The sequence below is a fragment of the Anguilla rostrata genome, chromosome 17 (genome assembly GCF_018555375.3).
Source record: "Anguilla rostrata isolate EN2019 chromosome 17, ASM1855537v3, whole genome shotgun sequence".
Classification (NCBI taxonomy): domain Eukaryota; kingdom Metazoa; phylum Chordata; class Actinopteri; order Anguilliformes; family Anguillidae; genus Anguilla; species Anguilla rostrata.
Window position 1 is genome coordinate 21517752 of NC_057949.1, and position 24299 is coordinate 21542050.

Below are 24299 nucleotides of genomic sequence, written 5' to 3' on the forward strand. Positions count from 1 at the left end.
CCACCCCCCCCCCACCCCCCCACACCCCACCCCACACCAGCCCGTTCCAAAACAACACACACATGTGCAAGAGAAGCCCGCTTGTGCCAGCTGGCACACACTCTTACCCTGCTCTCCAAAACACATTACCCTCATCCTGCAGTTCATTAGCCAAAATTAAGCCCCTCCCACACACACACACACAATTACTTGGGCTAACAGCATTCATTCAACTGTTGGACTCACACCTCATTGAAAACGCACACACTCACACACACACACAATTACTTTGGCAAACAGCATACACTGAACTGTTGGACTCACACCTCATAGAAAACACACACACACACACACAATTACTTTGGCAAACAGCATACATTTAACAGTTGCGCCCAAAACCATGCATTGAACTGTCTAGACCTGCACCTCATACAAAAAACTAAAACAAAAACACGCACTCACATATAGACACACACACACACACCACACCACACACAGATACACACACACACACAAATTACCGCAAACACAAGTATGTCAACGAGAGGCCCACGGTGAGAGACTGGCAGGTCCCTCTTCATGTGAGATAAGGGCCTCAGTGGCAGCCCAGCTGCAGATCTCTCCCACTGCAGCCCTGACAGGAGCCCCCCCCGTCTCCCCCCCCCCCCCCACGGCCACCTGCTAAGACTGGTCTGTTGTGCCTGTCCTGAGGTGCCATCTCCGCGGCTCTGGCCCGGGCAGGCGCTTGGCGGACGCGGTGAGCGGGTGAGTGAGTCTACCTGCTCTGTGACTCCGGCGCTCTGACGGCCGACCGATGGAACGCGCCGACAGCGGAACCCGGGACCCGATCCCGCACCGCCTGCCAGCGCGACGCGATGAAGCAGCTGTGCCTTACACACCGCCCTGCTCCTCTTCATCACTTCAGTGTGATCTGTGTGTGTGTGATCTGTGTGTGTGTGTGTGTGTGTGTGTGTGTGTGTGTGTGTGGGTGTGCGTCTGCGAGTGTGTATGCGTGTGTGCGTCTGCGTCTGCGAGCGTGAGTGTGTGTCTGTGTGTGTGTCTGTGTGTGTGTCTGTGCGTGTGCGTCTGCGAGTGTGTGTCTGCGAGTGTGTGTGCGTGCGCGCTTGTGTGTGTGTGTGCTTGTGTGTGTGTGTGTGTGTGTGTGCACTTGTGTGTGTGTGTGTGTGTGTGTGTCCATCTACTCTCTAAGTGACAGGTGATTTGGGGCCATTTCCCTCTCTTCCTGCACTGGCCCTGTTGGTTGGTCTCTGTGCAGAAAAACTGGCTTTAAACAAACACTTTAAGGAGAGAGGAGGCCTGCTGGAACCCAGAGCAGGAACCAGCTTTAAAAAAAACCCACCTTGATTCTAGAAAATTCTTTCCAAATGAGCTTTTTAAAGTGTAACTTATACCCGGATAAGAGCAAGACAGAATTACAGGGCACATTCTGTTTTTCAGAGAGAGGGAGGAAGAAGAGAGGAAAGGAGGGAGAAAAAGAGAGAGAGAGAGAGAAAAATAAGCAGTGTGGGGTGGGGGGGGTTAGACTTGGATTTTTTTTTACATGCATTACAGTGGAATGTGCCAAATACCAACTGCCTCAGTATTTCATAATAAGAAGAAATGCTTTCAAACAAATTTTTTAAAAAGTAATACCATACATTTGGAGCATTCCTTGGCTGTACATGTGAAAGCGTAACCCAACAGCACTCCAGGGTCAAGGGGAGTTCAGGAGCTCTCCCTGTGCATTCTGGGTAATAAGAAAAGACGCACAGCGAGACTTGGGCTTTCAGCTGAGACGGTCAGAGAACCCTTCTGCTGCGGTTCTGATGCTGATGTAAACGGGCTGGAGACTCATGTTGGCGTCGAAGTTAATCTAACGCAACGTGTGCTTCACTGGGACGAAGCATTCTGAGCACACGCTGTCCACACAGCTTTAATCAACCACGCCTTCACGGGTCATCAGACAGATTTTTACTCTTTTTACCTGTACATTCCTAGATTTTAAGTTCTTTTTTTTCCACACTTGAAAAAAATAATATACTCCAATAATAACAAATTCATGGGTTTTGTCGGTTAAGTAAATAAACAAATAAATAAAAAATGAAGGTTCCCTTGAACTAGCAGTGTGTCCATCACACACAGGCAGTAACAACATCTGACCAGAAGAGGGCAGTCTGTTCTGTTCTTGCTAACTTTCAATTCAAATGCAGAAGTAACCAAAATCCCAAAATAACAAGTTGTAGCATGTGCTGATAAACAATACTAAAATACTCCATCTGCTTTCTACATGCTAAAAAATCCTGTTTCCAAGGATCAGATTCCAAAAGAATAAATAAACAGGATTTCCCCATATTCCAGGTCGAGGGGAATATTTCTACAAATTTGTTCGATGAAGAAGTGGATTATTTGACCCAAGGCAATAATTATATCTCTCCAATGGCCAGAAAAATAAATGTTTACATTACTGAAGATGACTGGTATGGTTTGTTACGGTATTTCTATCAAAACAAACAGTACAATACAAGGGTTGTATTAACATTATTAGAACATAAACATTAATAACAGGTATAACAGAGGTGAGGTCGGAGGCGAAGGTTTTTGGACACTTGCATAACACAAGACTTGCGAGCTTTAAAGAACAAGTAGTTCATGAAGTTTCTATGGCGACAATGGCATAATTCCAGGTAACGGCTTAATGGGAGTGCAATAAAATGTTGCAAATCTAGCCCCCCACCCCCCCAAAAAAAGCTTGTTTCCAGATTCCTCATTAAAAAAAATTTATTTGACAAATTCCTGCTGCTCATGTATTAAAGACTTCACGTAAACGCTGTGTAGCCCCATGGCAGTTTCTTGGAATGGCCTTCTTCGCTGTTTTATTGCTGTTATTTTTCATGTTACCCATTGTTGATACTTTGATGCGTGGATGTTAGTGTTAAGTATTCCCCAACTTTTAAACACTTTCTATTCTTAACAGAATATACATATTCAAAAATATCTTTCTCTTCTCCCGGTGATGTTTACTGTAAGCCATGAGAATGGAGATGTTTTGAGAGCAAATGTTTTGGATTAAGGGAACGAAACCTGACAGCCATATCCGTTCTGCTTCAAGCTCCAGTTCACCTGATTTAGGCCCTATTTTAGGAAACACTCTCCAATTTCTCTTGTGAATTCAGAAACAAACCTCAAAACGCACCATCTCAGCTCATCCCGAGAGGAACCGTGGGGCCCTCAGGCAGCCCCTAATCCAACAGCCTGCCACCTGAGCGTAGGGACTTGGGAACTGCGCAACTTCTTCAAAATCCAAAAAGTTTTTTAAGCTGGTCCAAAAGTTCAATGTCCTCTCTTCTTACTTTTGCAGATTTACTGGCTCACTGTTCCATCATGCTTCATTAAAAGAAAAACCAAAACAGAGTAATGCAGTGTGTGTGTGTGGTGGGGGAGATAGGGGGGGGTATTGGTGTAGAAGGAAGATAGAGACACTGCAGATCTCCCTCTATCTGCAATATCTGAGCTGCCATCTTTAATCTGAGGCACTCATCTACTCAGAATTCCTGGCATAAAAGTCCCCGGGGGGGGGGGGAGGGGGACTGGAACCCTCCTCACCACACCATTGTGACATCGTAAATACACTGCAGGCCCCTCCCATCGCATCACCTGACAGGGTCCACTGTCCAAGAGAAGGGGCCCAGTCTTTAGAACATACCCACCACTGTAGCACCAATGATCATTTTGCTATATGTCCTTCTAGACATTTCAACACTAATTCATTTTTATTTGGACACACTAATGTAAATGGACACACCCTCTCCCTCATCTCCTTCCCTCACCAGGAGGCTGCTTGTCACTCATCTTCAGGGAATGACCTTTGACCCGTGTGAAACGCATAACAGCTACGCACGCACAGCACACGCACATGCACACACACACTAGCACGCGCCACACACACACGCGCACAACACACACACCAGACGACACAGACCGCACCACACCCCCACCGCACGACACACACACGCCACACGACGCACAGCACACGACCACACACACACGTGCGAACACACACATCAGTCGGTCTGCCTTATTTCCCAGAGGAGTGGGGAACAGCAGTGGCTGTGTGCTTGTGATTGGGCCCTGCCCGCTCTCTGCTGGCTCTGATTTCAGAGAGGCAGAAATCTGCTCTTTCCTGTCTCTCTCGCTGCCAGAGACCGCAGCACCCACCCCAAACTATGAGGAGTATTTTCAGCTATATAATTTAACATACACACACACACACACACACACGCCTGCACAGACACATAAGCACACACACACGCGCGCGCACACAAACACACAAGCACACGCAAACACAGACACAGACTCTGTGGTATAAACTCTCTCACTTTGGTGTACAAACACTAGCTATATAATTTAATGCACACACGCATGTGCGCACACACACACACACACACACACGTGTCCGCAGACTCACCAGCACACACACATTCACATTCTGTTGCATGTACATACACATGACAGCCGCATCGAGGGAAACCAGCGGCTGGTGCGTTTGCATCAGACACAAACAAACAGGAAACGCATCAGTGAGCCGTGAAAATGAGAGGCCGCAAACATAACACAAACACGGCCTCATTTAACAACTGGTCAGCATGATGTACACACACACACACACACACTCTCTCTCTCACACTCACACACAGACACACGCACACACAGACACACGCACACACACTCACTCACACATGCACACGTGCGCACACATACAAGCTCTCACACACACACACACACACACACACACGCTCTCTCACACTCGTATACACACACACACCTCTCTCTCACCCCACACACACACACAGCTCTCTCACTCATACACACACACACACAACACACCACACTCACACACACACATGCTCTCTCCACACACACACACACACACACACACACACACACACACACTCGCTCTCTCACACTCACACACACACACACACTCTCTCTCTCACACACACACACACACACACACACACACACTCTCTCTCTCACACACACACACACTCACACACACACACAGGCCCTCTATCTGAGCTGAAGGAGCCTGGGCCGGGAGGCTGTGGTTCTCTGCAGAGCAGCACAGAGCAGCACAGAGCAGCACAGAGCAGCACAGAGCAGCACAGAGCAGCACAGAGCAGCACTACGGGCCAGTGTTTCTGAAACCTGTCAGAAATGTGGGAACAGCCCCACAGGAGAGAACTCACACATCTGGCCGACCTTCGCAAACATCTCAGATACAGAACCCAGAAGGCCTGGCTGCACAGTGCGAGGAGGAGAATTAATCCCCCCCCCACCCCCGTTTATTTCTCCTTCTGTAAATTAAGACCACGTCCCGTTGCTGACGGGGGCCAGGGGAGATTCCTGCGGCCGCCGCAGTCCTACTCAGCAGCTAGACGTGCACTTCCCCAAATCCCAAACCCCTCTGCTGAGAAAAGGAGAGAAAACGTCGAGCCAAGACTTTCTGAACGTCCCTGGCAGGGGAGCACACTCATTTGGTTGAAAGCCTATGGTGCTCTCTCACCTCTAATACGGAAAGACAGAGAGGCAGAAACAGAGAGAGAGAGAGAGAGAGAGAGAGAGATGGAACCGAAAAAGAGAAGGAAAGAAGGAGTAAGACAGGCAATGATGGGGATAGGAAGGATAGGGCAAGAGAGAAGAATCAGAGGGAGAGACAAAGAGAGAAGGAGCGTGTGCGGGTCAGGGAGAGGGAGGCAGAAACAGATAAATAAGATAGACTTCATTGTCCCGAAGTAAATTTGTCTTGGACACATACAGTATCTGCTTTTAAAATATGAATAACACAGCGTGCACACACACAGTCACTACAGCGCATACACAGACTGCCATCAACCAACAAACCGCACACTGCCCATTGTACAGAAACGGTGGAAGAAAGAGAGACGGAGAGAACGAGAGAAAATAAAAGGACAAAGAAAGAGGTGGGCAGTGGATTGGTCTGGAACGTAGAGGGCATTTCAGAGCGCAGACGCGGGTCACTGACCAGCGGACCAGGGCCTGCACGGAACCTTCCAGTTCCACTGCGCTCCACTCCAGGTTCTGCTCGGAGCCCAAACTGGCCACCTTTCAGCAATCTCTCTCATATGAGCTCCCGCAAAGTTACTGTGGGGGGGGCTGTAATTATTCAAACTCTGCCAGTCTGAAAACCATCTGCGAGTTTGCAGCGCATTTGATCTCTGCCCGTAATAATTTCAGCAAACCTCTGGCGCGCAAAGGAGGGCCCTCCGTCATTAGTGGGTCCCTTGGATCAAAAAAAAAAGCGTTGGAAAGACAAAAATAAACCTCAGTCCTGCTGACGGTACGAATGAGTCTTTTTGTGGTCTTCTGCACACAAAAAAAAAAGATCTGGCTGAGGAAAAGCTGTCCAAATAATATGATATGTCTGAGAAATAGAGGTGTGTGTACAGAGAGCAGGCTATTTTTTTTGCCACAATATAACAATATAACTAAGGAACATTCAGAGATTCGTTCAAACCAGTAGCCACAGTCAGGTTATAACAATCTTTGCGCTGTATTTTATAAAATACTTTATTTATTTAAAACCACATCTGACAAAGCATTCTGATTCAAAACACAAACTTTCAGTGAAGTCCTGCTTTGTGCCATTCTGAGCTGTAATACTAACGGAATGCTTTCTGCAAACATTCTGCCCACTGAAGAGAAGCGAGATTAAACACAGAACTGGATCAGAATGGAACGGTCACATTATTTAATGTTTGCCCACACTCTCCCCCCCCCCCCCCCCGATTCACACTGACACATTAGTGCCAGAGGTGATCATGTGACTCACACCACTTCGTGTCAAAGGTGGCCAACGAGGGTAGGCCAAGCACAGAGTCGTCCAGTCGCAATCGAGTTCAAGACAAAGGCGGCACGATCATCAACCAAGATGGTAGAGTGCTCCCGGGCGTACTGCCGTATCAGAAGCTCGTTATACGCTCCGGTCGAGTCTCGCGTTTCCTTTTTAAACGCGTGTTCAATGAGGACAAATGAGCTAGAAAACACAGCAGTAACTACATTTAAATTTTGACATTTAGCAGACGCTCGTATCCAAAGCGATTCACACAGCCCACATTTTTTACACAGAATTCACTTCTGCATCTGGATATTTAGTGAAGCGGTTCAGGTTGAGTACCTCAACTCAAGGGTACGAGGGCAGCACCCCAGCGGGGACTCGACCCTATAACCTCTCTTATGAGCCCAATTCCCTACCCACGCTACCGCACTCGCCCGGAGTAATAAACCTATCAGAAGGTTGCAGATGTAGGCGGAGAACAGGGGTCAGCAACGTGTCTGCGCACAGACACCTGTGTGCGCGCCAGAACTTTTGATGTCCGTGGTTATTTATACAAAAACATAAAAAAACCGCCACGGCCATCAATTCAGAAATGTAAAAAAACGTTCTCGTTCGTTAATTTTTTTAAGTGCCCTGTAAATTTTTGTAAGCGACCGTCAAGGACGATGACGGTGCCGACCCCTGGCCGAAAATCATGGCGATACTTTTTCGACACATGAAACCTCTGAACCCCACCGACAGACTCCTCCCCCAGCCTAGTTCACCCGATTCCCATTGGCTGCGGCTGCACGCTTATGACGAGGCTCAGGGCAAAGAGCGATGCTCACTACGATGGGGGGGGGAGAAACAAGTGGGCGTGGCAGTCTGAAGCCACACCCACTCGCACCGTTGGTTCCCACGGTCCCCACGGCCGAGTGGGCCTGACACAGCTCCTTAAATCACAAGAGGACACTGGCCGCCGCGCCCCTCACCACCTAACTAACTGGTCCGGGGTGCACCAGGCCAGGACGGGGGGGGGGTGGGTAGGGGGGGATTGTTCCCAGTCTGACAGGTGACTCCCAGGAGAAAAGATGGAGGCCCCCGATGGGACCAACTGGTCACCCTAAATCAACATCAACAAGGGGAAGGAGACGGAGAAGCGGCCTCAGCCGGTCAGTACCGCCACAGCGGGGAGGCGCGGGCCCACTGGAGGACTCTGGGACGGGGCGGGAGGTTGGCGGGGTGGTGAGGGATGACCCCCTACGCGGGGGGAGGGAGTTCCCCCTCCTGGGAACGCTGACCCAGGGAGGTGCACCGAGCAGAGATGACGCAGGAAACTCTCGAAGGAGTGCCCCCCTCTCCCCAAATACCCTCTATTAATCCCACAGTTGACAATGCAATGGCGGGGGTGGGGGTGGGGGGAGTGTCACCAAACACGGCGTTCCCCTCTCCCCTCCCACCCCCCTCGGGTTCCCACCTCAACCGCGTCGAATCGTGGGACGTAATTTGCGATGAGGTCAACTTCCGGGCCAGCGGACATCGGTTAAAGAGGAACGCCCTCGTTAAACATGCGACCCGTTTCACGACACGTGCGAGCCAAGCGCTTATGAGTGCGTCTGCAACTGAGCCTTCCAGCATCACGGCCTCCAAACCAGGAAGCACCGAGCCTGCAGAGAAACTAAAAGACGGATGATTGCATATCCACACAGGTCAGCGCTTCCTCAAGGGAGCAATCAACGTGAGGTTTGACCGTGAGTCACAAAAAAAAGACCGTTTTAGAAACGCGGCGAAAAGCCAGAGAACTCTGTTGTTCCTAGATCCGTTTCTTACAGGCTCTCGCCCTTCTCTCTCTCTCTCTCGAGCTGAACACGGTGAACTCCGCACACACCGGGACCACACACGCTCACTGTGAGTTTTGCAACCTGACTCGGGCCTGCTCACGCCAAGTGTGTTTTCGTGTGACTGCTCGTGATTGAATGTGAACGCACTTTGTTTGGGGGGTCCGAGGGGGTGGGGTGGGGTGGTGTGGGGTGTTTCCCCCAGTTTTGGTCCACACACCTGCGAGGTGTCATACAGAAACAGGAGAAGGCCGTTTACCTGGACAGGTGTCAGCTGGGCCCTGGGGTCGAACACTCTCAGCTTTTTGTCCTGTGGAAAGAGGAAAATGAACAGAGGTAAAACGAGTCCTGGATGAATTAAATAATACATTAATACATCTTAAAAAAACAAAACAAAATAAAAGATTGCCTTGCTTTGCTCTATGAATTTTGTTATCTTCTGTTTATAGTGTGAGGTGCACGGCACTGCTGGCCTGATAAATAAAGATTGCCTAAGGACCACCCACAGCCCCAGAAGTGGGGCGCTACTCCTAATAATATTATAATAAGCTTTATTTATGAAGCTCTTTGTCTGTGGGGTGTGCAGAGCACTTTCCTTCTCCACCAAAAAAAAAAAAAAAATGGAGGGAAAGAAAGTGAAAGAAAGCAAAAAAATATTTTTATGAAAGATATTCAAAAGAAATACCATAATACATTATTCATGATAATTACATAGAATAGAAAGCAAGTGTTAATAAATAGTCTAGGTTTTTAAAAAGCTCCTAAGCAGACACAGTCTGTGGCACCTGTGTTCCTGGCCAGCACAGCAGCCTGTGCAGGTAATGGAGGAGTAGATTACATTCATCTAGCAGATGCTTTTATTCCAGAGTAACTTGCAATGGAGGAGAAACACACCCACATTCACCTGATTTGTACAAGCAATAGTGCCAAACCAGAATAACCACATCCCCAGACCACAGTGCTGATGGAACATCACTAAAACACCAATACTGTGCCCCCTGTACCTCTTATTGTACCCCCTGTTTTGTAATTTTATACCTTATTTCTATCTGCTTTGGAAAACACCTCGGGCTCCATGCTTGAAAGGTTCTATATGAATAATATGTACCATTCAATTATTATTATTATTATTACAATGCAACTTATGCTAAGCAAAAACTACAAATCCATACCAAATCTATACCAAGCACCGAGAAGAGGTGGGGGTGAGAGGGGGAAAGATGCAGACTGAAGAGATGGGTCTTCCGTCCACGTCTGAAAATGGACAAAGATTCTGCAGTCCTGACCCCTGCAGGAAGTTTCTTCCACCATTAGGGGGCAGTACAAACAGGCATCATGATTCAGGGAAATGACCACAGAGGAAGGGGACAGCTGCTCACCCCCAGGGTCGCAGAGTGGAGAGATCTGGCCAGGGGCCAGGGAGTTAGGACACAAGTGAAAATGCATCTGTGAAAAAAATCTACCCTGTGCAAGCCTCTCTGGAGAAGAGTGCTCAGTGCTGAAGGGCGAACACATTTGGAGGAGGAAATTAATTCCTTCTTTTGTCCCGTGTTCGGCCCTCTGTGAGATTCACATTGTGTATTACAATCGCACGTCCGTCTGTGGCCGTATGCTGCTCAGGAAAGGGGTGGACTGACCAGGCATAAGAACTACAAACTGCCTCAGAGGTGCAGCCTCTGTCCCCCACACAGAGAGCCCCTTTATGGAGCTCCGAAACGGTGCATCCATCACAGAAACAGGTGCAGATCAGAGGTTTGGGACGTCCCAGGAGACATGGGGGGGGGGTCCTGAGATGGATTGGGGAGGGGGGGGGGGGGCGCTGCCCCACCTGTTTGAGCTCAGCGGCATGTAAGGAGGGGTACCCCGGAGCTCGCCCCGAGGGTCGGCTCACGCCCCCCAAAACTGCGCCGTCGCCGTGGAGACCCGCGGCCCGCCGCCGGCTCGTCCCGAAAAACAAACAAACAAACAAACAGACAGACCCCCGAGCGGCCCGCAGCGGCCCCTGCGCTCCGTCGCAGTTCGGGACGGGCGGCCACGCCCATCATAAACGCCGCTCAGAGCCAGCGCTCGGATTCGCTGTCCTAATCGCCGTCGCTCACGCCGCACTTCCTGCGCCCCGCTGCGTTCGTGCGGAGCGCAGCGCTAACGACCGCGCATGCGCCAGCCGAAGGCCTTCAGCCCGGCCCTCGCAGCTGCGCGCCATTGCTACTGATTGCACTCGGGCTTAGTCACTTGTTAATATCCTGCATGTGTGCCTTCTGTCCCGAGAGTGGCCCCGGAGAGGGGGGGAGGGGGGGGGGGAGGGGGAGCGCCAAACGAATGAGTAAGCGCAGCTTCAGCGCTGCGTTGTTCCTGCTCTCTGTTCTTTTCCATAATAAGAGCCCCCCGCCCTCCGGCCTGTGCATCACTGCTGCAGCCATGCTGCCAACACATGTGGATGCTCAGTGATTCACCCACGACCATAAAATTTTATTCTGAATTAATTTATTAATTTTTTTCTTTTTTTTTTTTTAAGCGGGCCCCTCCCTGCCTCTCCCAGACCGAATCAAACGCTCGTGCAGGAGGAGAAGGCACAAAAAGGCCTGACGAATCAGCCCCTGATTTACTGTCCCTTATCGGCAACAAAAAGGCTGACTCTGCCGCCCCGCCCCGCCCCACCCCTCGCCGCCCCCGAGGAGATTACACACCGCCCCACCCCTTCTCCCAAAACCCCCTTTCTCTTCCCTTTCAGTTTTCACGAAAAAAACGCGGGTTACGGCACGCGAGGTCACGCCGGCGCGGCGCACGCATAGCTGCCCCCCCCAGCCAGCGGCCCCGGCGACCCGCACGCCAGTCTGAACTCCCGCCAGGCTGAGGCCGGCGGGCCGCGGCCCAGCGACGGCTGCTAAGTGGCGGTAAGACCGAAAAACCCCACAGGCAGCCCGTACTTCTGAGGGGCAAGGACACGCCGAATATAGGCCTAAAATACAGCCGAAGCGGCTAAATCCACCCACACCGTATATTTAGCACAAATATATATGTAAATTATATGTGAGCGCGTTGTACTCGGCCCCTGGAAATAGCAGGCTGGAGTTTTTATCGCAAATCACCGGGCATTTACGTTTAAAAGAATATATAGATATTTTAAGACATATAAAAAAGCTTGGGTGATCAGTTGCCTTTTCTGGCAGACCCTTTAATCACAGAAGAGGCTGGCGCCCTGATGTTCACCTTTGACCCCAGCATGAACATGTGGAAGAAGTTATCAGATCCAATCAGGGCCTGGAGTGCCAGTGATTGCGGGGAAATAAGAGACGGGGAGGTAATGAAGAGGCAGTGATCAGCATGAGTCCTCTCTGTCCTAGGTCAACAGACACACACGCACACGCACGCACGCACGCATACACACACACACACACACACGCACGCACGCACGCACGCACACACACACGCATACACACACACACACACACACACATACACACACACACACGCACGCACATACATGCAGACATACGCACACACACACGCACGCACACACATACATGCAGACACACGCACACACACACACATACACACACGCGCACGCACGCACACACAAACACACATCATGATATACAGCACGCGCCAGAACTGAAAGGCCGGAGGACTGAGGAGTGGGGCTCCACTCCTGCCACTGTGCTATTATCTGAGAAGAATGGGGCTCCCTCCCCCACTCTTCATTATCGGGAAGAATGGCCCTCCCCACCTGTATATTCGAGGGATGGCTCCCTCCGCGACTCGTGCAGTATATCTGAGAAGAAGGGCCTCCTGCCACTCTGTGCGTTATTCTGAGAAGGAATGGGCTCCTCTCCTGCCACTCTGTGCGTTATTATTCTGAGGAAGGGAATGGGGCTCCCTCTCCTGCCACTCTGTGCGTTATTATTCTGAGGAAGGGAATGGGGCTCCCTCTCCTGCGACTCTGAGCGTTATTATTCTGAGTGGGGCGCTGTTATTGGTGGGCGCACCGGGGGAGCTGTTGTTCGGCACAGTGGAGCGGGGCTGGCCCGCTCACGTCCCACCCGCCCTGGGGCAACTGCTTTTTGATGCACCCCGACCCGAACCCATACCAGCATGAAAACAACCGCGCGCCCAACGGACAGCAGAGACAAAGCCTACAGAGAGAGCAGGCCAATCCCACTGCACCTCCCACCCCGGAGAACCAATCACAGCCAGAGAATGCCAGCCTTCAGAGAGGGCAGTTCCCATGGACATTCTGCCTACAGGAACCAATCACAGCGCAGAATAACAGACTTGGAGACAGCAGGAGTCCCAGAGTGCCCCTTCTGGTGAGGCCATGCTGACCTCTCTGACCTGCCAGACCTACACTCCATCAATGTGTGTATGCTCCCATTTCAGCACAGCCTGTTCACAGACACAGACACACACACACACACACACACACGCACACACGCAAAGGATTGCACATACACTTATGCACACAAACACACACAGCTGTTTAATCAGAGTATGAAACCACAGCTCATTTTCAGGTGGCTGATAATGACCCCACCCCCCAGGGCTGTCCTGTCTACACTCAGATGTTTGTTCTGTTTCCTGGCTGCAGAAGGCAAGCTACAGGGAGGGGCTAAGGGCCTCAACCTGCCCAGGCTGCAACACCCGTCCGTCAATCAGCAGTGATTGACTGGCAGGGCGGGCTCTGTGCCTTGGACAGTCCCTTCCGTTCTCACCAGCCTGCTGTAGCTCTTCACCAGCGTCAGGCTGAGAAACTTAAAAGCTTGTGAAGCTAACTGCAGGATCGCGCAGGGTCGCTAAGCGCTAACAGACGCACACCTTTCTCACACCCATCAGTCCCTCCGGGTGAGTCGATCAGAAAAGAGCATTTGTTCGGCATTAGCAACGGGGAGTGAGAAAATCCTTTATTAAAGATCTCTTTTTAAGACTGTGAACACTGACGTTCAGGTACCCCAAAAAAAAACTTTAGAAACCGTGTAAATCACGTCCTCGATACTTAGTCCCCCCAAAGCCGATTCTCTCTCCCCCTGGCCACGCTTTTTAAATCTGGAGGGGTTTTTTTTGCCATAAATCTGTGAGTCTGTGCCTCTGGATGAGGCCTGTCAAGGCTGGGGTTCAGTTGGTGAAAGGCTGTGCTCCCCCCCCCGCCCCCAAAATTATTTCCTTCGTACTTGAGGGATGAGGGAGAGAACGGCCACAATTGAACACACATGTTGGCAGCGCTTGTTTGCTTTAATAAGGCGGATTTGTGAGATTGAAAGCCATTAACTTGAATTACACAAAGCTGGCAAAGAGAGAGAGAGAGAGAGGGAGGGAGGGAGGGAGGGAGACAGAGAGAGGAGCTCAACTGCCATCCCAGTGTCACATTTCCCTCCTTTTTCCCCTCCACCATCCCTTCATTCTTTCCTTCTCCTTCAGCATCAAAGTATCATTTTACCACCTCATCTCCTGCCACATTATTATTATTATTATCATTATTATTATACTAATATTATATTTCCCATCATTATTACAGTGGGACAACAATTTTATCCCCTGCTTCTTATTTAAAATCATTTTTGGGCACAAGAGAGGACACTCCTCACACAGACACACACACACAGGGTGGAGTAACCCATCCTCTCCATATTCCCAAGCCTCTGGGTCTTCCTCAGAAGAGTCAGAGAGAAAACCTCACGCAGCACAGCCTGACAAACGAGGCGGTAAGCCACCACCGCAGAGGCCTTTGTTTCGGAGCGCACGCAGGAAGTGTCCCCGGGCCGGCCCACTGTGCAGTCCTGCCGGGCTGTCCCCACTTCCCGCGCCATTTCCTGCCGTTTCGCGGGTGGTCCAAGTCGGGCTGAATGAAAACAATTAGAGCCATGGCAGTCATTACCCCCCCGGCCGCACTGTTACTGATTACGGCCGTCGGAGGCTCAGGTCAGGTCTGAGCCGGCATGAGCAGGTTTGAGCAGGTTAGAGCAGGTTTTAGCAGGTTTAACAGGTCTGAGCAGGTTCAAGCAGGCCTGAGCCGGTCTGAGCTGGCCTGAGCTGGTTTGAGCAGGTCTGAGCAGATTTGAGCTGGTTTGAGCAGGTCTGAGCAGATTTGAGCTGGTTTGAGCAGGTCTGAGCAGGTCTGAGCAGGTTTGAGCAGGTCTGAGCAGGTCTGAGCAGATTTGAGCAGGTATAAGCTGGTTAAGGTGGGTTTTAATCCCTGAAGCCTTCATCGAGAGAAGGGCACTAGTACACAAAAACACCAGCCACAAAAACTAGGAGAAACACAGACACACACATACATACACACATCCGCACGCACATAAACTTCTGAAAAAGAAATTTAAAAACATGCGGGGGGAAAAAGCCGTAGGACAAAATGTACAAAAAAAAATCTGATAAAACTTTGCCGACTTCTCTAATAAACTGTTCATAAAACAATTCCACCTCCAGCCATAAAAGGGCCTCCCGTGCGCACTCTCCCTCCCCCGCAGCGTGAACGCCTCCCAGCGCTCTTATCATTTCCTCACGAACTGCTCTTCATTTCCTCCAGAGGCGAGCAGGAGGGGCCGCGCGCATACCTTCACTGCCCAGGTCGGCCTCTCTATCATCGGCCGCTAAATCACCCGTTCGGGGGGCCTCTGCCCGGGCCTCCTGGGGCAGGTGAGGCCCGGGTCGTTTCCATCTTTCACTTTCCTTCTCTTTCCCTTTTCCGTGGCCGAAGGAGCCCGTGATTCCGAGCCCCAGGTCGGGACGGGGGCGGAGGTGAACCGGCAGACGACAGGGAGCGCTCCCCGGGATTTGAGGGGGCGTGCTACGCGCACGGTCGGGGGGGCAAAGCGTGCTCACGACCTGCCGTTTTAAAGCACCCCCATTTCAGACACGCTCCGGACACAGCAGGGGATCGAGTAGCACGCTTTTTTTTAAAAAGAGAAGAAGAAAGGACTTTTCAACATTTCACCTGAACTCATAATGTTCAGAAATGACTGTGAGAAATGCTGAAGTAACCAGTTTCAATTCCACAGAGAAAAGTTCTGTTTTCACCAGGTGCGTTTCCCCAGACGAGGCAAATCAGCGATAGTTTCAACTTGACAAGGCACTAAATGCATGCACTCCACAGTTTATTTTAATAGTGTCATCCCTATTGACCCATAAAACAAATGACCCGCACATAAACACAAGTTTTAATGACCCCCAGAACAGCCACCAGAGACTGCTGTGAATGGACGGGGATTTCGTTAACTGTGACCTTAGCGACATCTAGTGGCGTAATATCGCAATGACAACTTCCTCTGAGCCCGTCCCATTGGCTACTTGTGACAGGAGAATGACAGCGTTTCTGCACGGATCGCTGATTCGCAGGGGCAAGATCTAAGCTGACAGTTCAGCCCAAAATTCAGCCCGAGTAAATTCAGGCGGGGATGAAATCGTGAGCGTTTCCCCAGTGCACAAGCTCCCCCACAGCCTGCATTCCTCCAGGCTCTGCCTCTGACTGTACTATAAAGAGAGCTTGTTCACACAGGACAGTGTTTGGCAAACCGCCCCCAGTCTCAGGGAAAACAGTGATTCCCATCAGGCTTTGAAGTGTGATTAACACGAGGCGTGGAGAACGAGCGCCCCAAAGCACTGGCCCGAGGACCAGCTCACAGCATTTATTTACCTTATTTAAAGGGCTAATTCACTTCATGGTGGGTTTTTTAACACTCCAGTTTTAGTGAGTGGCTTTAGTTTTGGCTCACGCCGTTTCTCGCGTGTTGTGATGAAGGATATTTCATAACTTTACAGGAGGTTCTGACAACTGGCCGGCTTAACGATGGCTGGCACCATGGCAACCACATATCCTGGTTTTAAGCAAATAAATACACCTGCCGTAACTTCAAAGCGACTTGTACATCAATGTTTTTGCCGCCAGAACAAGGTAAGGGTATATATTACCTGATTATTATTATATTTTCTTTAAATTTCATTTAATCTTATTTTTGGTGGGAACCATTTCCCACAATGCACATGCAGCCTGAAATCACTGACACTCACTGAAGGAAATGGGCATCGCTTCCTGTATCAGCAGAACTACATAAGGTAGAACTACAGCACTATGTTAACCTGCACTGGTGCTTTTAAAAAGGTGATTCAGCAACACATAGGCCAGGACAAATGTCCCTACGGAGATAATAAAGCATATCGATGTCCTAATCTGCACTGGTGCTTATTTGAGTGATATTTCACTTTTACTCGCTGGTCTGGGAGTGCTGTGAGCCAGGTCTGGCAGTATGGCTCGCATTAAACATGGTGAAGGCCTACACTGGATAAGAGCATCTGCTAAACGAATGGAATGTAATGTAAGAATTATGTACGCAAACCAGTAACAACCTGACCATGTTCTCAGTACTTCAGAGAGAAATGGAGCGGACGGAACTCACCTTGCAGGTGGTGGCCAATAGGGAGCCATCCTGCTTCCAGGTGAGGCCCTGCAGCTGATCGGGGTGTTGCTCCAGAGCTGGAGAGACAACAGGCAAAAACAGGCCAGTACAGGTCAGCACAGGCAAAAACAGGCCAGTACAGGTCAGCACAGGCAAAAACAGGTCAACACAAGTAAACACAGGTCAATACAGGTCAGCACAGGCAAATCCCAGTCAATACAGGTCAGCACAGGGAAACACCAGTCAACACAGGACTATACAGGTCAGCACAGGTAAACACCAGTGAACATGCATACACACACACACAGACACACACTCAAATACTCACTCACACACACACACTCGCACACACACTCGAAAAGACACTCCAACAGACACACACACCTGCCAGCGGGGTGTCCCGGCTGCTGTCCCACACCTGAGCCCTCAGGGAGGAGCCCAGGGCCAGGAGGCCGGAGGAGGTGGGGTGGAAGACCACGGTCTCCAGGCGCCCCTCCCCCGGGGACAGGGTCACCTCCGCGGAGCTGGGCTGCTCCTCACTGGGCTCCAGCAGACGCCACAGCTTCACCTGTGGAGAGCGAGGGAGGGAGAGAGAGAGATTTAAAATATCACGCTAATTATACATAATAATATATTACATCGCATACAGTCCTAATCATAGGAAAACACTTAGTGCCAAAGTATTTTTGGGGAATGCACAAGAGAGACCTGATAGCCCAAGCGCAGTTCACAACAATAAATTGCAGTCGGATTCAATTACATCACAGATGGAGCAGAGCTCACTTCCTCTCCTGCATGACCTCATGGCTCTAACCAACGCCTTTAACCCTTTAAGGTGCAAGATATGTGTGATTAGAATGTTCTCAACTGAACATTCTAATGCTGATGTCACAATCACTGCTGGCAACTGAAAGCAACGGAGTTCTAGAACACTGACTTAGAATCTTGAAAAAAAAAAACATTCCAAAAAAACCTGCTCCTTAAGGGGTTAAGGGAGTTTGCTCATCAGTGTCTTGGAACCCTCCTGTGACTGACACAGGACCCTGCTGTTCCCGTTAGTCTGGCTGGGGGGGGTAATGCGCCCCCTGGCTGCGTTCCCTGATCACCTGCCTGTCACCGTGTCTGTGACTGAGCGGGAAACGCAGCCTGAGACCGTGGCTTCACAGACAGCCCGGGGCGACAGGCAGCAGAACGCCGCCCTCCGCCCCCTCCACACGTCTGCGTGCTCCACCTGATCCCTTTCTCCTCCCTTCTCCACCCGCTCCACCCTCGCTCGCTCCCTCCCTCCCTCCCTCCCGCTCTCCACCTGCACACTACTCCCTCGCTTCTCCATCCTTCCCCACCAATCTATCTGTTTTTATTATCCTCTCCCCGTGAGATGATGTAACCTCTGCCGAGATCCTGAAAGCACGTCGGAGACTGAGAGACTGAGAGACTGAGAGGAAAAATACTGCAATTCCGCTCAGTATGGAATTGCAGTCGACTCCAGCAAAACCACATACAGCCTAAGCGAAGGACTATCTAACGGCTTCACTGAAAAGTTAATGCGAGTTTCTGATCAAGATTGACAGCCTGGCAAAGTGTCAACTTGTAGGCTACGCCCGTGCGGTACGCTAACGGTACATCTGTACCGTCGTGCTCTCGCTGCAGGCTAGTACTACTGGACCTCTCCCACCATATCCGATGCGTCCGTCAGACGTGGTTTCATTCCACAATCCTGATGTTTCTGATATCCTAGCAGCGCGCTAACTCACCTCACACACTATAACTGTGCTGCGGCAGCTAACAATCCACTGCCAGTTCATTGCATTTCACGCTCTTTGCTACTTCTGAAACATTGCCAATGGCGAGTTAAACAAATTTGTCCGTGTTTTATTATTTGCTTTATTTTTACCCACTGTCCACATTATGACAATGTTCATGCCGACAGATATTTCATCAAGCAGTAAACGGTGAAATCAAATATTTTTTGTCACATATAAGCCCTTTTCAAAAAAGGTTTTCTGAATTAATTCATTTCTGCATGGAAACAGAAATCGCATCATCTGTCACACTTATTTAAATTTTTTGCAGTTTTTCCAGCCTTTCATGTATCTGCCTCCCCTCTGAGGCGCATAATGCGTAGGATTACTGCACCAAAACGCATGACACGCAACAGCTAAGGACTCAGTCGCCAGACCTGACCTCAGGGTGTCGAAACTAAATTAAAAGGGATTCCAGTTCTTATCAGAGCAGCTGCTGCCTCATTGAAAGAGCTGTTATGATAATAGATGTCTATGTGGATGAAAGCCCATCAGTCATCTAGTTCTGGGGTGGCAGTGTAGTATGATGGGTAAGGAGCTGGCCTTGTAACCTAAAAGGTCACGGGTTCGATTCCCGGGTCAGACACTACTGTTGAACCCTTGAGCAAGGCACTAAACCTGCATTGCTTCAGTGTACATCCAGCTGTATAAATGGACGCAAAAAAGTTGTGTAAGTCGCTCTGGATATGGGCGTCTGCTAAATGCCAGTAATGTAATGTAGTTCAACATAAACTGTGGAGCCTGAAGAGGACAGGACAAGCGTGACAGAGGTTTAAACAGAGAGCCAAGGGCCTGAGGCAGAGAGAGAAATCAGAGCGGGACCCACCGTCTCATCAGCAGAGCAGGTGGCCAGAACGCTGTCATCAAACGGGGAGAAGTCAAAATCAGTCACCTGGTCTGCACGAGGGAGCGAGAGAACGAGAAAGACCGTTAAACAAACCGAGAGAAACAGAGCAAAACTTTTTCTTTTTAATGAACATCTTCAACGATGCAGGACCAAAACGGATCTCGAATGTTGGGACAGTGCAAGTGGATTTAATTCCACTTCAGAAAGCCAAATGGAACAAGTGATGAGGAATTATAGTACAAGTGGGGGGGCATGACAGTGGAGAGAAAGATGGAGGTGAGTAGAGACACAGGAGGTAGAGGAACAAGATGGATGGATCAGTGGGGTAAATGGAGATGGAGAGAACTCCAGAGAAAGGAAGGAAGACAGACAGACAGACAGACAGACAGATCTCTTACCAGCATGACAGGGGATGTGAGACACCGTCCACTTGCCATCAGATCCTGCATCCAGTGAAGCCAGGCCCAGAATTCCACCACCTGCAGAACACAGTGTAAGATTACACACATGCACAAACACACACAAACACACACACCACACACACACACACACTGAGCTCCTCTGAAGTGTACTGCCCGTACAGCACACAGAGATAGCAGGATAATGACGGCGCCCAGAAGGGGAAGCCTGCTCGCACACGTTTACACCGGCGAATAAACACAGCCGTGCGGCGAGACCATCTTCCGCGACAGCGGAGAGAAAAGCAGAAGAGCGCGCCTCCGCCCTCGAGCGTGACAGGAACGCCGGAATGTTCCCCTTACCGGCCTGCTCGGTGTTGAAGGCCACAAGCCTGCAGCTGGATTTTATGTGGTTCCCCAGTGAGGTGAAGGAGCCGGCCCTGATGTCGCCGATCCAGCCCTGGAGACAAGCGGAGAGGACACAGGCACGTCACACGTCACAGACGAGCACGACTGAGGCCGATTTCCTGCGGCAGCATTTCAGCAGAAGAAACCGTCAGGGCACGGCCCGATCATATGGGGAACAGACCCGTTTCACATTCTCCTGAGCACTGATCCCACTCATTCTCTGTGAGCAGAATTCAGCAAACAAACAAGGAAATCGCTCAATATGTTTTCCCAAACAGAACGGACAGGAACACAGTGTGAAGCAGGGGGGTGTGGACATCTGGGACAGAATGCAGGCCTGAGGCTGGCGATGGACTGGCGACCTGTGCAGGGCGTGCTCCTGCCTCTCGCCCAATGCATGCTGGGATAGGCTCCAGCACCCCCCCCCCCGCGACCCTGAACAGGAATGAACGGGTTAGATAATGGATGGATGGATGGAATGTGGGCTTGTCTGAGACCCATCAGGAATCTTCAGCACTCACTGGACAAGTCCGCACATGACGAAATACACACACACACACACACACATATGGACATATAATTTTCTATGCTCTGGCACAATACCAGCTTTTGCCATAATGAGACATGCATTACACTGTAAATACAATTATGTTTAGGACATCCAAACAACAGATTCCTGACTTTTGCGGTATAAACGTGTAATGTTTAACGTTTAAAACAAAATGATCTAGATTTATGTACATTCACTTCTGTGCAAGCAGCAGACTTATTTCTGACTTAACAATATATATGATTCTGTAATATCAGCCAATAAGGAGGCCCGACCAGTTCTGCTCCTCACCAACACCTCCCAGGTTCACCTGTTCAATAACAATGAAGTCTTTCTCAGGCCCACGTCATACTCTTTACAACAGACTGGATGGCTCAATCATGGACTCAAATTCACACAGAGACACCATCGGTGCAGCCGTTGGGCCTGCGATCGCTTTGCTGCGATTCCACCTGCAATATACGGGTCACCTCCAGCTTAAAATAAACTGTCTGTAACCTAAATACGAAAGCAAAGCAGAAAAAAGTGGACGGCTTTGTACTCTAATGATCAGCTGCAACCCGAACAGCCCCTGTGAACGACAGGGCGCACCTGTACGATGGTGGCGCCCTGACATATTAAGATCACATGGGCGGAAGCCTTTGGGAAGTGGGAGGAGCGAGCAGTGAGGTAGGATGATTGGTGCTGCACAGACAGGCAGACCGTGGGGGTGTTTTTCAGATTGAGGTTAGGGTCAGCGGTGGTTTGTGCTCTTTGGCCTCAGAATGCGGTCGGGCCAGATTAAAACAGAGCCAGCGACTGTGCGGTCAGAAAAGCCACCGCAGCAATCTGAGCACCGCGAGCACTGCGCCTTGTACTACAGAGGTCAAAGGTCAGCTGGAAGAACTGTGATGACACGGAAATGCTGACAGAACAGAGGCAGGAGAGTGAAGAATGCACACACACACACACACACACACCATGCTGAAGTGTAACAAAACAGGAATAGTGGAGGAGGAGAACATTTTTTCTCTCTTGCACTCGCTCTCTCTCTTTCTTGCTTGTTCGCTCTCTCTCTCTATCTTGGTCTCTCTCTCTTTCGAACACTCACACACACGCAGCCACTTGGTGGTTTCGCTTCAAATCAGCAGAAATTTGAGGAAGTTGAGGAGACCTGCTGCACTGCAGAGCTGTCAGAACCCTTTTTAAAAAAAAGAAAAACGCAGGGAGAACAAGAGACGCAGCAGAAACAGAAACACATTCCAGCGACGCCACCACCGCTGGGCTCGCATGGAGAAACCAGGCCAGGACAAAGGGCCCTACACACTGCGTATGGGCAGCGCTAGGGCGACACTTTGCCCTGGTCAGCTGACTGCCCAGACCAGGACAGCACCAAAGACAAGATGTCATCAAAACCCACAAAGGTGTGAAATGTGCGTCTGTTTTCATGTGCGGTTTTCTACTCTCTTCTTTTTCCCCCCCATTACCACAACATCATCTAGGCTAAAAGGACTATAAATACACCGAGCTCAGTCTGAGGATGCAGTGTGTTTCTGCAAAGACTCCCATGATGCAGGGGTCCATGCCAAAAACACGCACATGCAAATGCACGGTGGCACTGTTCCACACTGGCTGAGAGAATCAAAGCTGGAAAATTAGCAGACTCAAATTCCAAACAGTACACATCTAGACACGGCAAAAGGGGAAAATGTCCAGTTGTATTAGGCTAATAGACGATTCATTTAAAAAATGAACCTCTTTCTGCATAAGGACATCTGTTAAGCACTGTAAGAACTCTCTCAGTCTAGATGCAACAGGAGGGCTCACTCATAGTTCTTATACCACAAGAAACCCATGTTCTAAAAAAGATAATAATAACAAAATAAACTTTTTACAATTTACATTTACAACCCACCATTGTAATTCTCTCTGGACAAGAACAACTGCTACATGAAAGTACTATCATCATGTACATGCATGCAAATGAAATGATGCAACAAAAAAAAAACAAGCACACACTGGCACATAATCCCCAGTTTCCAGTGTACCAGTACACCCAGCCATACTGGTGCACTGCCATCTCCATGACTACGAAATCAGCACCGGCCCTCTCGCCAGCATCACACTCAAGTCTCAGACGAGGGGAGGAGAGACATGGCAGCTCGGTCCCCCATTTTTGCACTGCTCCACCCAGCCCACGGTTTCCAGTTTAACATCCAGCCGGGCTCTACGGGCTCTGCTTGGACTTCACCACTCACGGGCACCTGGAATACCTCCGAGAAAATAAAGATGCACGCTCCAAAAAAAGTTAATGGCGTGAGGCTGTGTGTGTGCATGTGAATTTCACAGGAGATCATCCGTAACAAAACCTCCCACACTCACTAATGCTCCAAAACAAGGGTTGTTTTATTCAACAATGAGGGTAAATGTTTCTTACCACACAGTTTATACAGGTCTGTTTAAATTTCTTGGGGAGCAGTATTTAAACTGACCTGTTTAAACGGTGCAAGTAGGGCTGATGAATACCCATGGGTGAAAATGTTAACCATCATAGTTGAATAAAATATTACTCTTGCACTAAAGCATAAGCAACTGTGGTTTTATTCTTGATTATCATTTTAAATACTCTCTGTCCATCTCCCCCTTCATCCCATCAATGTTTAACGTTAGACAGGTGCCCTGTCACATGACACAACTTGCTTGTGCAGCCATGGTCATGGCACCTCTGTGCAAAGTGTTTTGGGTGGCCAGTAGGTCACCCGGAGACAGTGATGTGAAAAAATTAATCTGTAGGACGTCACTTCCAAGACACTTTAACTGAAAGCAACTCCAAATATGGTCAAAGAAATAAAAAGAACTGATTTACATTTGCATTGCATTGTGACAGGGCACCAGTGCATCTCTCCACGAGGAACGCCTCAGTTTTAAACGCTGCAGGTATAAAAGAACAATGGGGCTAGGGCAAAGGAAAGCCTAAACTCTTCCATATTTCCCATACTTGGACAGACAAAAGAGGGCACACCGCAGTTTATTTTCGCCCATTCTGTAATTCGAAGCTTGAGTAACAGCGAAGGTCTTATCCAAAAGCGACAACTCGCCTCCTCCTCCAGTTGAGTTGTTATTACATAACAAACCTGGTGAACACCTCGAGACTAATTTCTCTCTCAGTCAGTGAGTAAAAAGCGTTGCGCCCGTAGAGAGGGCGGCTTTGAGCGCTGTCGCCCCAGACGCGCATTTGAGGCGAAACCTGTGACCAGTGTAACCTAATATTCCCAT

The 24299-nt window shown here is 49.7% G+C and overlaps 1 protein-coding gene across 2 annotated transcripts in view; it reads right to left on the bottom strand.

The window, feature by feature from the left end:
- The window catches only part of LOC135242961 (mitochondrial import inner membrane translocase subunit tim16-B-like), a 137207-nt gene that overhangs the window by 111890 nt on the left and 1018 nt on the right, over positions 1 to 24299 (bottom strand). For both annotated transcript variants that reach the window (XM_064314333.1, XM_064314331.1), the window contains exons 2-7: positions 20450 to 20546; positions 20087 to 20167; positions 19668 to 19738; positions 17424 to 17607; positions 17040 to 17116; positions 8912 to 8962 (exon numbers count right to left, since the gene is read on the bottom strand). In XM_064314333.1, coding sequence (XP_064170403.1) covers positions 8912 to 8962; positions 17040 to 17116; positions 17424 to 17607; positions 19668 to 19738; positions 20087 to 20167; positions 20450 to 20546 — 561 coding nt within the window. The remainder of the gene's footprint in view (positions 1 to 8911; positions 8963 to 17039; positions 17117 to 17423; positions 17608 to 19667; positions 19739 to 20086; positions 20168 to 20449; positions 20547 to 24299) is intronic.